The 16,484-nt window shown below is 37.6% G+C and overlaps 1 protein-coding gene across 16 annotated transcripts in view; it reads right to left on the minus strand.

Annotated features, from left to right (window-relative positions):
- Positions 1-16,484, minus strand: part of PCMTD1 (protein-L-isoaspartate (D-aspartate) O-methyltransferase domain containing 1) — an 81,204-nt gene that overhangs the window by 11,993 nt on the left and 52,727 nt on the right. For 12 of the 16 annotated variants that reach the window (XM_051843724.2, XM_008255514.4, XM_051843726.2 and 9 more), the window contains 2 exons: positions 14,214-14,316; positions 1,542-1,713 (listed from right to left, as the gene is read on the minus strand). In XM_051843724.2, the coding sequence (XP_051699684.1) occupies positions 1,542-1,713; positions 14,214-14,316 (275 nt within the window). Of the gene's footprint in view, positions 1-1,541; positions 1,714-8,334; positions 8,526-14,213; positions 14,317-16,484 lie in introns of all 16 variants that reach the window. The other 4 variants (XM_070076602.1, XM_070076604.1, XM_070076603.1 and 1 more) reach the window with 2 other exon arrangements.

Consider the following 16,484-nt stretch of genomic DNA (forward strand, 5'->3'; position numbering starts at 1 on the left):
TTTCAGGTGGGTCTCCCACCAGGGTTTCAGGGACACAATTTTTTGAGCCCTCCTCTGTTGCTTTTCCAGGCACATTAGTAGGGAGCTGGATCAGAAGCAGAGCAGCTGAGACTCAAACCAGCGCTCACATGGGATGCCAGCACTCACATGGGATGCCAGCACTGCAGGTAGCTGTTTAACCCACTGAGCCACAACACCAGTCCCTTTAATAACTTTTTTTATATTCTGCCTTTGTAAAAACAAGTAATTTGCTATAGGACACAGTGCATGGTAATGGGTGAGACCCACTGAGCCGTGAATGACTGACATATTATGTTACTAAGGGAATGCCCTCCAAGAAAATACTAACCCCATAGCTACAATGCCAAGTCACAGTCATTGTAAATATCCCACTTGTACTGCACAAACCACAAGCCATTTTCACAGCTCAGATTCAGATTAATACAAATATTAAAGATAATATTTCTTTGAAATGTATTTTTATAAATACAAGGACATTTCAAAAACTTTAAGGAAAAATAGTACTTTTAGGTAAGTTCATTTTGGAGCAAAAAAATTTTGAAATCCACATGGCCTCTTCATAAAATCCATCTTCCACAAACTCTTTGAAGGGCCTCCATATTTAAGGTAAATTGCTTTTAAAAGTCCACTCATTTTTTGAATAAATTAATGTTTCATTTATTTATTATACTTAATACCATAGCAAGATAAACTAAATTTAATGATGCTCATAACTAGCAGGAGAATATTTTCAAATGAGTCCACCTGAAAACGAAGTTTTAAAAGTTCACCTGCTTTATTAACAAAGTTAAGCCTTTCAAACCAAACCACAAAAAGGGTCTTTCCAATATGTACATTCAAAGAAATGAAGGGTATCAGAAACAGCAGCTGATTGAGATCATGACATTCAACTAAACACCCTGCAGAAGGGGGCACTGAAGGAGGCAGCAGCTTGCCGAATGCCAGTCGTGAGCTTGACTGAAAGCCAGTTCCCTCTCCCACACTGTAGCACCTTTTCCTTTGTCTGTTTTGCATAAACAACTAAGAGTCTGTTTCAACTGTTTTCTATACAGATAGATCTGTGAAAAGCATTTCTTCTTCAAAAATTAACAATGGGGGCTGGCTCTGTGGTGTAGTGGGCTGAGTGGCTACCTGTGATGCTGGCATCACCTATCAGCACTGGATCAGCAGTTCTGCTTCCAATCCAGTTCCCTGTTAATGTGTCTGTGAAGGCAGTGGGGATGGCCTAAGTGCTGGGGCCCCTGACACTCATGTGGGAGATCCAGATGAAGAACCAGGCTCCTGGTTTTAGCCTGGCACAGCCCTGGCTATTGTGGTCATCTGGGGACTGAACCAGTGGATGCAAGATCTCTCTCTTTCACTCTGTCTCTCACTTTCTCTCTAAAACTCCACCTTTCAAATAAAACAAATAGAATCTTTTTCAAAATCATCAATGTACATTTCACCAAATAACATTTCCCAATCTTAAACTAACATGTTTGCTTCCTGCTCAACTAAGCACCACAACAATGCACCATTACCTGATCTTCTATAGGCATGACGAGTATGCCTCCCACTTTCAGTAAAATTTTCATGTAGTTTTCATGGTCTTTCTGTACTCCAGCACCACAATAAATTCGATCATACTGATGACTGTCAGATGCTATCTGGAGGCAATTACCAACCACAAATGCAGGTTCACAGAACTCAAATCTGCAAGGAAAAATACATACATTTCAACTCACTCAAATAAAACATTAAATCTAGAAAAATTACCATAAACTCAGTCCTTTGAAATAGTGAACTGTCAGTATTAATTGTGAGGATTCAAATATGATTATGAAATGTTTAATTATTAAGTTCAGCACTGACCAACTGCATTATTCTATAATCGATGATACAGGGTTTATGTTTGCAAAACATATCTATTTTTGTCCATACTGAAAGCTTAAGGCTTTAGGCTTGAAAATGAATATAATGAAAAGCCCATCACACCACTAATCTTGTGATGTCTCCAAAATGATACATGGAAAAGTATAAAAATCATAAAGGCTTCTCTTCGCACTGACTTCTCAAAATAGGTGAGTGGTCAGTGAAAATGGGAAAGGCTTGTGCAGCATCCACCTTAGTGGACATTTTGGCTGCGGGTGACAGTGTTAGGGCTTTGTCAAGACAGGGTACCAGTGCCCTGACCATATACCCTGGAACCACTAGGATCAGGCAGATCTTTCTAGTAAGTTTTAGCTAACGAAGACTACAGAACTGGGACAGAGAACAGAATGAATATCGTGTTTTCTGGCTGCTGCCTTGTCCCCTATGATCTCCCTTAGCAACAAAAGAAGGGATGTGGTTTCAAAGCAAAGGTATTTTACTCAGGCCACTTGTCTCTGGTCTCTGGTCATGATGCTGGTTCATGGAACAAAGTGTTATGCTTTTACAAACTATCCTATTTAGATTTCTAATTTATTTCTTAAATTCTTATTAACAAAAGTGAAAACAGCTCCTAACACATAATTAAAATCTCAATACATTAATAAGACATGTACTTTTTTAAAAATTCCTATCAGTTTACTTTTGATTACAGTTAATATGACCATGTGGCAGAAGTCGGGCTATTATTTGAGAATGAAGTTAATTTACATTTGGCATGCAGCAAAAAATGACACTGATTTAAATCACAATCATTTTTACTTTGTTAAACATATTCTCTTCTCTGGTAATTAACAGCAGACTTTATACACAGACACATACACACACACACACACACACAGAGTTTCCATTAAAATTCACTAAAACACAGGTATATTATCAACACACACTAAAAGCAGAACTTACGCAAAGCTCTTGTCTCCTTGATGCAGTTGGGGTACATTGTATATACTGGACACTATATATACCCAACACTGTGCTCATCTGTGCACCCCCACACTGAAGCACTGTGACCCATTAGTTCACTGTGCACATTTTTAGGGGCTCTCCTCCATCTTTGCACCCTCTACTACACACGCTAAGTTAAACCCCAGGCATGCCACATAGGGCCCTTTATGTCTGCCACAGTTTGGATATGGTTTGTCCCTCAAAGGTCCAGGTGCTGGAATCTGGGTCCCCAAGATAATGTTACTGATAAATGGTGGGCTCTTCAAAAGGTGGGGCCTGGTGGAAGTAGACAGAAAGGGATCAATGCCTGTCACAGTAAGATCAGGTTAATAATTGATTAATACCTATCTAGGTCTCCAGGGAACGGGTTCTTTCAAAGTGAGGCCATCCTACATATTTGGCTTAGTATGCACTGCTCCCTGCTCTTCCACAAGTGTTGCTATTTGGCAACAAGAGGAACTTGCCAGACATAACTCCAGTCTCAGGTATTCTCTAGAGGCGGGGAGCCATCTTGCTGCCAAGGGTCAGCTGGATGTTTATGACATCATTCATGGGTCATACAAAACTAAAACTTAAAAATCAGCCTGCTATTGAATCTATTTATTGAATCTATTGAATCCTGCCTGCAGCTGCCCTGGCAGAACCAGATCAAATGATCTTATACAACCCCACCCATTACAGCAACACAAAGCAGACTAAGGAAACAATTCTAAGGGCCGGCCTGTGGCATAATGGGTAAAGCTGCCCTCTACGACACTGGCATCCTACACAGGCACAGATTCATGTCCTGGCTGCTCCACTTCTTATTCAGCTCCCTGCTAAGGGCCAAAGAAAAGCAGCAGAAGATGGCCCAAGTGCCTGGGCCCCTGCCACCCACGTGGGAGACTCAAATGAAGCTCCTGGCTCCTGTCCTAGGCCTGGTCCAGCCATTGCCATTGTGGTCACCTAGGGAGGGAACCAGTGGTTGAAAGATCTCTCTCCTCAACCCCCACCCCATAACTCTATCAAATAAATAAATCTTTAAAAAGAAAAAAAAATGAAAACAATTTTATCATCAAGTTGCCCTTCCAGGTTCACTTCCTGTACATACTATGCTGTAGCCAGACTGAATTCCTTATAGGAACTACTGCACACTATTTTGAAACTGTATTTTGTGTCTGCTATTGCTTTGATAGAAATGCCTTTCCTTTTCCTTCTTCCCTTAAACCTGATATTCCTTTCAACATCACTTTCACAGTGAAATCTTCCTCAACTCTCAACAGTATCGCGTTCTACTTGTAACACACACACAAAAGTGTAAACCTATTTAGGTGACAGGTCATGTTTAATTTCTCTTTTACATAACACGGTCAAATCATAATTTTTTGGCTCTTAAGTCATTAATTTGGGTCACAAATTAACTTATCAAATTCACAGTAAGCATTAAGCTTTCAATAAAATCTATGTAACATCCTCATTCTTATAAAAGTTTATTTTAAATGCTTTAATTTTAAAATAATTTACATTAATCTTAATTTTCAGGAGGAATATGAGCAACAAATTTAAGTAAAAAGTTTAGTATTAAACTTCATTTATCACTGATAATATGTTAAATAAACTCAAAGTATGCTTATAGTTTTAAAACTTTCCTACTAATTAAAAACATAAAACTATTACTAAGCAAACACTACTACATATAAACAACTTACAACTGAAACTACTTCTCATATTTGTGACATTTTATACATTCTCATCACTGCACAATGAACTGGAAAGAATTTACCGCCTGTTTCTAAAATCAAACGTGCAACTAAGGGCAAACCACTTTGTATCAGCAATCAATCACACAGCTCCTTCAAACTCCACTTATTGTGCCAGCTGTGTGTACTGATCAAGAAGACAGTGGGAAACACGCCTACATCTGGTAGAAGAGAAAAGCAGCAAGCAATCCCAATCAGTGAAGTGTAATTTATAACCTGGTAACTGCTCTAAAGGCGCATCCTAAGTCTGAGGATGGAAGGAAACTGACAGACCTCTGGGGATCAGCGAAATGACAGGATGTGACCTGAAGTAGACAAGAGAGATCTGGAGTTAAAGCCACTGCCTGCAATGCTGGCAGACCACATGGGCAGCGGTTCATGTCCTGGCTGCTTCACTTCCAATGTAGCTCCCTGCTAATGACCTGGGAAAAGCTGCAGAAGATGGCAAAAGTGTTTGGGCTCCTGCCCAAACAATAAAGGTCCTAGCTTCACCTGGGCCAGCCCTGGAATTGTGGCCATCTGGAGAGTGAACCACCAGATTCATTCTGACTTTCAAATAAACAAATCTTTTTTTAAAAAAAATAAATTAAGCCAAGACAATCTACCACCCTGTTCAATATGGCAACCACCAGCCCTGAAGATACCGACCTCTTAAATTGTGGCTAAACTAAACTGAGCTGTGCTACAAGATTCACATGGGTTTTTTAATAGTACGAAAAGGGTAAAATATCTCAGTAATTCCTTTATATTTTAATACTAAAACCTACATTTTGCTTCAAGTCACTTAAGAAGAAAATAATAAACAACTTTCCTTCCACTTATTTCAAAAGCATACTCTTGCCTTTAATGAATAAATCAATTGTCTTACAATTCAATTTTTTGGCCTCTCTAACAAATCGCAAATAGGCCTTCCTTATTGTTCAAATAAACAACTTGAATCTTTTCCTTTCTGATGAGATCAGAACAAGAATATCTACTTGTATCTTAACAGTATTATAGGGGCCAGCGCTGTGGCACAGCGGGTTAATGCCCTGGCCTGAAGCACTGGCATCCCATATGAGCACCGGTTCGAGACCTGGCTCCTCCACTTCCAATCCAGCTCTTTGCTATGGCCTGGGAAAACAGAAGATGGCCCAAGTCCTTGGATCCCTGCACCCACATGGGAGACCCGGAAGAAGCTCCTGGCTTCTGGCTTCGGATCGGCACAGCTCTGGCCATTGCAGCCAATTGGGGAGTGAACCAGCAGATGGAAGATCTCTCTCTCCCTCTCTCTCTCTCTCTCCTCTCTCTGCCTCTACTCTCTCTGTATAACTCATTCAAATAAATAAATATTTAAAAAATAAACAGTATTATAAAGGATCACTGCAGAGAAAAATTTGTAAATAATCTACTGCACATCTAACAAGTGTATATAAGGTTTTTACACTTCCATTTAATGTATTTAATTGCCTTCCTCAGAATTCTCAAATCTGAAAATTTACTTGCACTTAAGGGTAATATTTCAGTATTTCAAAAGGGTTGGGCTATTCTTATATATAAATATGGTAACTGGCCACCACCGCGGCTCACTTGGCTAATCCTCCGCCTGAGGCGCCGGCACACAGGGATCTAGTCCCGGTTGCTCCTCTTCCAGTCCAGCTCTCTGCTGTGGCCTGGGAGGGCAGTGGAAGATGGCCCAAGTGCTTGGGCCCTGCATCCGCGTGGGAGACCAGGAGGATGCACCTGGCTCCTGGCTTCAGATCCCCATGGCGGCCATTGGGGGAGTGAACCAACGGAAGGAAGACCTTTCTCTCTGTCTCTCTCTCTCACTGTCTAAAACTCTCTGTCTCTCTCTCTAACTCTGCCTGTCCAAAAAAAAAAAAAGGTAACTGAAATACACAAGTTGCCATTAACACATCAAGAACATAGTAGGGAATTCCTATGTCACACACATGACTTAGAAGTCATAAGAAAAATGTATACCAGAGATAGTATCCCATCTGAGGATAATTTATTATACTTTTAACTCTTTTCTACCTATAATACACTAATTCTTCACAATTAGTGTTTTTTTAAAAGCTCATAAATTCCATATTCTTACTTTAAAATCTATAAATAGTTATGAATTAATTTTTCTAGTAAAGAAGAGATGAGCTTTGTAATATTTCCAACTAGGTACAGAACTGAAAATCTTAAACATTTTGCATTCTGATACTAAAATTATGGCTCATTTTTATGACAGCATTCCATGTAAATGAATTCATACCAATCAGGGTACAGAATGTTCAAAATTCCATTGTTGATAATATTTTTCCAAAATGTCTATGATTAGAATTTTTTCAAGTACATGTTTACAGTAACTATTCAAGACATACATGGTGCTACCACATCATCAAGCAGAGTAAATTACAACTTCTAATGGTTCTTCCAAAGTAAAGAAAAAATAAACCTTTTTCTTCTTTTTCCTTTGATTATCTTCCAAAAGCTGTAGGAGGACATTTTAAAATGTTCACAAAAAATTAAGAGGTAAGTTTATCTTTGATTGAAATCCATAGACATGAAGGGTCTTTTCAAAGTTCATGAAAAATGTGTATTGTTTAAAAACCTATGCTGGAGAACCAGAATTGTGGAATAGTGGTTGAGCCACAGATTGTGACACTGACATCCCCTGTCAGTTCAAGTCCCAGCTGCTGTTTCCGATTCAACTTCCTGATAATGCTCGTTGGCCAATGACAGGCCAAGTGCTTGGGCTAAAGCGACCCAGATGAGAGACCAGGATGAAGGTTCCTGGAACGTGGCTTCAATCTGGCCCAGACCTGGCCATTGTGGTTGTTTGGGGAGTGAACCAGCAGATGAAAGATCTCTCTGTATCTCTCCCTCTTTCTCTCACTCTGCCTTTTAAATAAATGAATAAATCTTTTTTTAAAAAAAAAGAGAACTATGCAAATTTCAAAAAAAATTATTTTTGTACCAAAATAAACTTACCTTTTAATTCTATTTTTCCATGAACTTTCTGAAATGCCCACATGTCTTACCTAAGTAAGTTTCCACAGGCCCTTAGAGGCAAAGGACATAGCCACATGGTTTCTGAATAATCTGGGAAACCATAACAATAAACTAGAAAAATTCTCAGTTTATAACAAAATGATACAATACTATTTATGAATTTATACCTGGAAATCGGATTTAAAATGGTGGAAAAGGAAATGTGAATTTCACATCAACCACACATTACACAAAAACTGAGATGGGGTTGGGGGGAGGAGGCAAAAAGGCGACCAGAAACGATACTTCATTTGAAGTTATGATTACTTATGAAAGTATATGCATGTGTCTTTCCCTTGTTTTTTGTACTTGTTTTAAATGTTCCTTAAAATTTTATGTCTGTAAGTAAAATAAAAAGTAGTGATCACTTTTATTCTTTGAAGAAATTTCCAAAATTTCTCAGCTAGAAATAACTCAAGCTTCCAAATTAGCAAAAATCTAAGCTACCTGTATACAGGAAAAAAACTCAACAATCTGAAATATTTGTAATAACTACAAATTCATTTATTTGTTCTAGGCTCATCTATTTGACTTAATCCTAACAATCCAATAACTTTTCCGCAGAGAGGGAAATATCTGACGTAATATAAAATGTACACTAAACATTAGCTATGTGAAAATAGAGAACACATGGTTATCTTGATTTACAACATGAAGATCTGCCCAAAACAAGACCAGGATTCTAAGCACTTACCTTAGCAGTGGTATTCTTTATAGGTGCATGTTGGAAATCTTCATCTTGAGATGGACAGATGGTTTCGATCACAGCAGGGACCTTGGAAACTTGCCCATATAATTCTTTTGATAAGCTGCTAGGAGATCAGGGTGACCTAGCCTTGCCCTGTAGCTTCCCTCTTAGACGGATAGTCTAGGTCTAGGAGCTGACTGAGAGTAGAAAAAACAACATTCCCCTTCAATACACTGTGGAAGTGGGGGCTGACAATTTGCACACCTAGTTTATCATGTGCCACAGGACACTGTCATAGAAATCTTAGTTACTCCAATGGAATAAAGCAACTTCAAGGACATTGGGAAGAATCCTACCTTGTTCTCAGACCTCATCCAAAACAACCTGTCAAATGAATCACAAAAACTTCTTTTTCTTAAAACATTTTGTCAAAATACACATTAAGTTTTAAAAGCCATGACTACTTTGTTAAAACAAGACAAAACCTCAGAGCTGCCCAGTGGGAGAAAAAACCAAGGGAAATGTTACATATATCATTCAAATACTCTTACAAATCACTAATTTAGCTACTAAATTAAAACTTAAAAAAAAGATTTTACCTTTTCGAGTGTTTTCCCTTCCAAACGCATCAAAACCACCTCACTTAAAGTATTATTCAAACCAAAGGGTTGAAGGTAGTAAATACAGTGATTTTGTTCATTGAATAAAGCATTAGAGAAAACCACAGGACCATAAACATCCTCTAAGCATTATATAGGGAATATGACAAGTAAATTATATAAAAATAAGCCTGAACATTTCAACAATAATTTCTTCTCTATAAAATGTGTTTAAAGCCATTAAACTCTTTCCCTTCCATTTTCAATGTTAAAATATCTGAGAACCCTTAGTATATTTTCTCTTCCAGCATTCGAATATGTCATGATCTAAAAATGTTCACAATTTATAACAACTGTTTTCTAATTACCTTAAACATTAGTATTACAAAATGTTTAAATACCTGAGAAATATCTGAAATAATGCTGAACATATAATGAATGTAACAAAACTACTTCAAGCGTGTCATGAGGTGAGACTACTCTAAGGAGGAAAAACTGACAGACTATATAAGTATTTAATTTTCAATTGTAAAACACACATGAAAGTGGAACTTAATAATTTAAAATAAAATTAGGATACTAGATATTGTCATGTATCAATCCAATCTTCTTAACTATAAAAGACTATTCTAACTTTGCATGGAAAACTTAAAATTTCAACTGGATCTGAAGAATGCATTCTCTCCCCCACTCACACCTAACCCCTAATAAAAACACATGCCTTAGGTAAGCTTCAATAATGAACAGGGTGGGTGTGTTAATATAAATATTACAGTGCATCGATCCACATCGGCAGCATTTCTTAAGTCTAACCGGAAGGAAATAAACAATGAAAATAAAAGTGCTGCTTCAATGTTCATACCTGAGGTATAGGTGTTAGGTTGCAATTCCCTAGCAGCAGCTCACTGGTGGGAAATAGTACAGTAAACCAATGTTGATATGATCAGAACCAAACCAAACTAAGATGACTTGCTGGCTCAGGTATATATAGCCTTTCTATATGACCTTCAGTTTTCCTATTTGATAAAGAATTTAGAAGGTTTAATGGTACTGAGTAGATACTGTGTATTAGGTTTTATTATCATCTCATTACTGTTTTCACTAGTTCTATAATTACTTATTGATATGGAAAACTATATAGAAACAGTGGTCCTTCAGTTCATATGGAATGAAATTCCCCAATATTTCAAATTATACTGCACTCATTTGGCTACTAATACTGGAGCATTTCCAAAAGCATAGCTATAGTTCCCTTGGAGAGGAGAAGATACAGGATCGATAAATCTTTTTGCCTTACAAGGAAACAGCACTTTCCAAGGCATGCATTCTTGGCAGTCAAATCAACTACAGGCATGTATACATATTACATAAACACACACAGCTACAAATCAATGTTATACTAACAGATCATTGGCAAAGTATTTACAAAAGTTTACAGATTAGGCTCCTTTAACTAACAGTCTTTCTAGTAACTATAGTTGGTGAGATTTCTTACTGCACATGCACAGATATTGCTAATTTAACTTCCTAAACCTCCTCAACTCACAGAAGCAAGACATGCAAGGGCCTTTAAACTTTAGGCAAATCCAAGACTCAGATTTCTCTAGATCAGAGTGTCAGAGTGAGGTTTTTTGTTTTTTTGTTTTTTTTTGTTTTTTTTTGATTTAAAAAAGGATGTTTTGGAGAGTGTGCAGAGTAGAACAGGAGTCCACAGTCTGTTTTTCTGAGTCAAGTATTACTGAAACACTTCCATGTCTATTGTTCACAGCCTCTGAGACTGCTATTGCCACTACAAAGGTGGAATCCAATGGTTACAAGAAAGACCGTTTAGCCCATAAAGCCTAAAAGAGTTATTATTTGGCTATTTGCAGAAAAAGTATGACAATGCTTTAAAGGAGCCTTGTAATCAGATCAGGTTTATAAGAGAATTTCAGTAAATTTGGGTGTATCATAGGTACCAGAGGAGTCAATCAGATGCAAGAACTCTCCTTCCCTCCCACACCCATGCACAGTGAGGTCAGGGTAGCTTCTCTAAACAATTTCACCTGCTGATATAGTACTAAGACATAGAATGTTTAAAGGTACACACATTACAAGCTAATAAGGATACTTTTTTTCTAAAGGAATACAAGTTGTAGGACACAGGAACCAAGCTTAACACACATACAAAAATGTGTATTTTTTAAAAAGGTCATTTCACGCTATATACTCTGATGCTGATTAGTTTAGACTCTGCCCACCAACACATCTACTATGTTTGGGAATTCACTATGATCTCCAATACATGTATGTAAGAAACTGTTAAAAATGTGGTTTCAAATCATAAGTAATATGACAAGACTTTCGACAGGACTGAAAAAAAAAGATCCAAAGTAACAGGATAAACAGAATTGGGACAGTGAGAGGTTTTAGCCATCAAGGAGACTCTGTACTAAGAAATACGGTGATTAATTTATCTTAATGTTTTGTAAATTAAAGTATCTATCTTGATGAGCCATATAAAATTAAACACAAACTGCTTAGAAGTGGGGTTTTTAAATTACTCTGCACATAAATTTTTTACACTTTTTAAGTTTAAAATAAGGAGACACACTATCCCAAACATCAAGAAAAGTTGTAAAGAAAACATCAAGACACAAGGAAAAATATTCTATCTTTTATAATTTTTCATCAAAAGCAAGTCACTATGAAAAGAACAACTAAAAAAAGAGCTCACTGAATCAAGTCAGACTACTTAACTTCAAGCCACTATTTAATGAAAAATGAAACATTTTCCTGGTATCTACTGCTCTTTGTAAACAAGCTACTTCTGTAATCTGAAACATCTAACACTTCAGAACACTGCTTTTGAAAACTAGGCCAATAAATTTGCAGAATTTTCTTCTTCAGAGTAGTTTACTAATACAACAATCTGCTCGAACTTAAATTTTAACAGTTCAGAAACAACTAAAAGGCTCAATTATTATAACTAAAATAACGCCATTAAAAACCAAAGAAACATTTAGATGCTTTATCACTGTATTTTATGACTATTAAACATGTATAAAGCAGTAACAACAAAATAAAATTCAAGAAATACAACCAAAGGATATCTGATTTGACAATTACATGAAGATAATTCTGGAAAATTTTTTAAAAACTGAGATACTTGAATATGCAGTCTTCAAACTTATCAGGTTAGAGATTCATATTTAAATTGTATCAACATAGAAATGTTTTAAATCACATCATATTTGACTATACCCAGTTATCAGCAACAAATCTGAGTTCCCCAGATAACTGAAGAGCATTGCTTCAGCCTGGTATGCAGGTCTACTGACCTAAAACTGAATCACCTGTCTTCATGCATTAACAGAGTGAATGTATTCACAACTAACGCAACAGACCTTACACAGGTGCTTCTACTAGTATTTTTATATTTTCTAAGTTCAAAATGTATTCAAAAGGCCATTATATATACATTAAGTGTCAACATCAAAACAAATGCAGATGGTACTAACTTATGATGGTTCAACTTTGGGTTTTTCAAGGTTACAATGGTGTGAAAGTCAGTAGAAACCATATTCAAATTGTCAGTCTCGGTCTTCTGGGCTAGCAGTGTGCAGCATGATACAGATACACTCTCCTGAGATGCGGGGCAGTGACAGTGAAGCAGTCCCAGCACACAGGCAGCTGTGTGATAACGTGGGGAAACAAATGGTGTTTTATAGTGTGTTGGACTGCTAAGTTAGGAAGTTCAGTAGGTTGGGTGTACTCAATGCATTTTCCTCTTGATAGTATCAGCTTAGGATGGGTTTATCAGGTTATAACCACTTTGATGTAAGTCAAACAGCATCTGTACTTATAGGAATTCAGTAAATACAACAAATTTTATAGTTCTAATAACTATAATTTAAAAACCATGCCCACATCTTAATCACCATGCTGCTAACTGTAAGAAACAATGGACATAAAAGGATGCTAAAATTAAACCTCAACTTCTTACCAAATGTAACTTGGGCTAAAAACTTTTATTACTGTCAGATGTTTTCCTTGGAAATAAAATATGAAACCAACACAGAAACATTCAAAAAATGACAGACAAGCGTAAAGATAAAGGATGGTGTTCAGCAAATTGGTGCAGAAAATTCAATTAACCTGCTCAGATTCATTAATCATAGAAAACCTCTGAGTATTTCCCAACTCCCCCAGGAGGCCTCCAATAACCCAGTTACTACCATACCACCTCACCTCTCCTCTCCATACCGAGGACTTTGCTGCAGCACATTAGTTTTCTATTCCTTAACTAGTCAAGTGCCACGTAATCCGCAGATAGACATACTGGCAATGGCATGGGTGAATGAAGAGAGTAAGGGGAAGAAGGGTCTTCCCAACTTCTCTCCTGGTACTGAATGCCAAGCTACTTCTCTCCAGACAGCCCTCAGTTTGAGTCCACACTCCCCAAGTTTCTTATATTGACAGTTATGGTCAGGGGCTGAAGATGAGTGAGGGCACATTCCAAACAAGCCAAGTTGGAACTCTGAATGCTTCTGCACTAGAACTTTGTTTATATATAAAGTGGCTATGTTCTGTAGCCTTTTTAAGGTTTTTTTCTCCTGAAAAATAGAAGTTATGCAGAAAACTGAGATAAACTACCTAATTTCACAAAGCTGAGAAACTTTGGCACGAGAGCCCTTGATCCACAGGGTTGTAAGCACAGAAGTTTAGATTACATGCCAAACACTTGGCTTGCCAGCCCAAGGACCAAAGCCTGTTTAGCAGGAAAGTGAGTTCAAGGCAATAGGTTCATTAAAAATTTCTAACATGCTCCTATTACAAGATACCACTGAATTTCTAGCATAATTTCTTCTGAAGATCTTACAAAGAAACTATTTTACAGAAAGTCTTTGTATACTGATGGTATCACCCTTATGTCATAAATAAAGATTTATTAAATTACTATGTAACAGTACAAAGCCAGTTCTAGAAAAGTAATCACAAGCATTTTTACATCTTCAAAAAGATATGTGCATGGGGCACAATGGGACAGTAATAAGCTGACAGCAGTATAAAATGACTAGAGGTTACTCATAATTTACTGTAGAAGTGCATGTGGTAAAAATTATAGCATAGAATAACTTTCCTGATTTCTTTCACTCATTTTATAATACACTGGTTTTTGTTGTTGTCATATTCAACTGAGCAATTCAGGGTTAATAATGAACTAATAGTGTTGAAGAACAGGCATGTTACATACATCTATTTACTAAGTGCTTTCAAACCAAAACTACAGATATGAATACTTACTTATCAAAGCTATCACTATTTTTGATGAAGCTCTCCAGTTTTTCCTTGGCATATTCCACCACATCTGAATGAAGCTCAATCCCATGATTTATTCCAAAAGGACCTGCAATCGTAGTAGCATTTTTATAAAAAACATTAATAAGATGCCCTTACAGAGAGCACTTTTAATTTCTGCTCACTTTTCTATCACAGGAGCATTTAAAAAGGGTTCGCTATATGCAAATACCTGCTAGCCACAGATTTAAAATGAATACAAATCAATTTATATCATTTTAATGTAAGAAAAGAAAAAAAAAATAACCTGAATTTTCTACCAAAAATTATGACTATTCATAGGTTGAAATCAACGGAGTTCTTCCAAGGGAATAGTTCCATCTGGCAGGATACTACTACCAAAAGAATATTATTTCCATAAGAAATAAGAGCAAGCTCTCTACTACTACTTCCATTTGTCATTTGCCAAAGTTAATTCTGAGATGCCTGAAACCATGGGCTGGCACAGATATGGCTTAAATGCTTCCAGCATCCACACTCCTCCCCAAAAACTACTAAATTCCTAGAAAGCCAAGATCACTTCCTGGGCCTCTGAGACTTCCCAGTGTCCAGCAGAACAGGGCCACCAGAGCTGATCTGACTCTGGTTTCAGCCATCTTCACATTTCCCATTGGTGTTTCTTTTTACACACAACTAGAGACCCAATGACCTCCCAGAAAAAGGGGAACAGGAAAGCACTTTCTCAGCCTCCCTCTGATATTGGGGTGGCATTTTCCCTCACCCAGGCACAGGTTCACTGAGAGTAAGAAAACTCGTAAGGCTGCTACTTCCCACCCCATGACCCACATGAGAGTAACACATCATCGCATCAAGTTATTCTAGTTCCTTTCAAACTTCTGAAATTGGGCCAATCAAGTTTTCCACTTGACATTTTGAGTTACCTGGAGATTGGTCTCCTAGAAGAAGTGTGTGTGTGTGTATTTTCCCTATCTCTAGGAAATACTTATCTGGATGTGCCTCCTATCAAATGTCATTAAAAATATAGTGTACACTGGAGCTGTTTCTATTAACCACTAGGTACTCAAAAAAAATCAGCGTCATAAATTACCATGTCTGGTCAAAAGGCACAGGAAAATAACAGTTTGTGGTCTGGAAGATACCTATAAAAATATAACCTAAACGTATAGATATAATCTTCAAACCAACATAAGCATATATTCCTACTATACTTGATGAGTATTGGATTTTACTTGAAAAAAGTATTCAGATAGGAAGACTAAATGAAAATTACTTGTTCATCAAACCACAACCAACAGAATTAACTTGCCTTGCCATTTAATTCTTACTTTTTAAAACAAATTGTGTGAGGGCCAGCGCCGTGGCTCACTTGGTTAATCCTCTGCCTGTGGCACCAGCATCCCATATGGGTGCCGGGTTCCAGTCCCGGTTGCTCCTCTTCCAGTCCAGCTCTCTGCCGTGGTCCTGGAGGGCAGTGGAGGATGGCCCAAGTGCTTGGGCCCCTGCACCCACATGGGAGACCAGGCAGAAGCACCTGGCTCCTGGCTTCAGATCAGCATAGCTCTGGCCGTAGCGGCCATTTGGGGAGTGAACCAAAGGAAGGAAGGCCTTTCTCTCTCTCACTGTCTAACTCTATCTGTCAAATAAAAAAAAATAAATAAATGCATGCATACATACATACATACATAAATTGTAGCAGCTGGCATTGTGGTGTAGCGGGTAAAGCTGCCACCCATGATGCTGGCATCCCATATGGGGTGCAGGTACAAGACCCAGCTGTTCCACTTCCAATTCAGATCCCTGCTAACATGCCTGGGAAAGCAGTGAAAGATGGTCCAAATGCTTGGGTTCCTGCATCCACATGGGAGACCTGGAAGGAGCTCCTGGCTCTTGGCTTTGGCCTGGCCCAGCCCCAGTCATTATGACCTTTGGGGGGAATGAACCAGTGGATGGAAAATCCCTTTCTGCTCTCTCCCTCTGTAACTCTGCCTTTCAAATAAATCTTTTTTAAAAATAATTGTACAGATGGATAAAACGTTAAATATACTGCTTCATGTTTTTGGTTGCTTTATGAGTACTTACAAACTGTTACCCTTCATCTAAAAGTGGAAAATCAGTCCAAAGTCACTTAGGACTTCTTGTTAATTCCTCATTACTACATATAAACTGAGTAAAACTGAAATTTCATTTTAAAAATTAACTGGAAAATAAACAAACTTAGAAAACACACATGTTAAAGCCACTTTTTAATACAGTATT

This window comes from Oryctolagus cuniculus, chromosome 6 (genome assembly GCF_964237555.1).
Source record: "Oryctolagus cuniculus chromosome 6, mOryCun1.1, whole genome shotgun sequence".
NCBI classification, from domain to species: Eukaryota; Metazoa; Chordata; class Mammalia; order Lagomorpha; family Leporidae; genus Oryctolagus; species Oryctolagus cuniculus.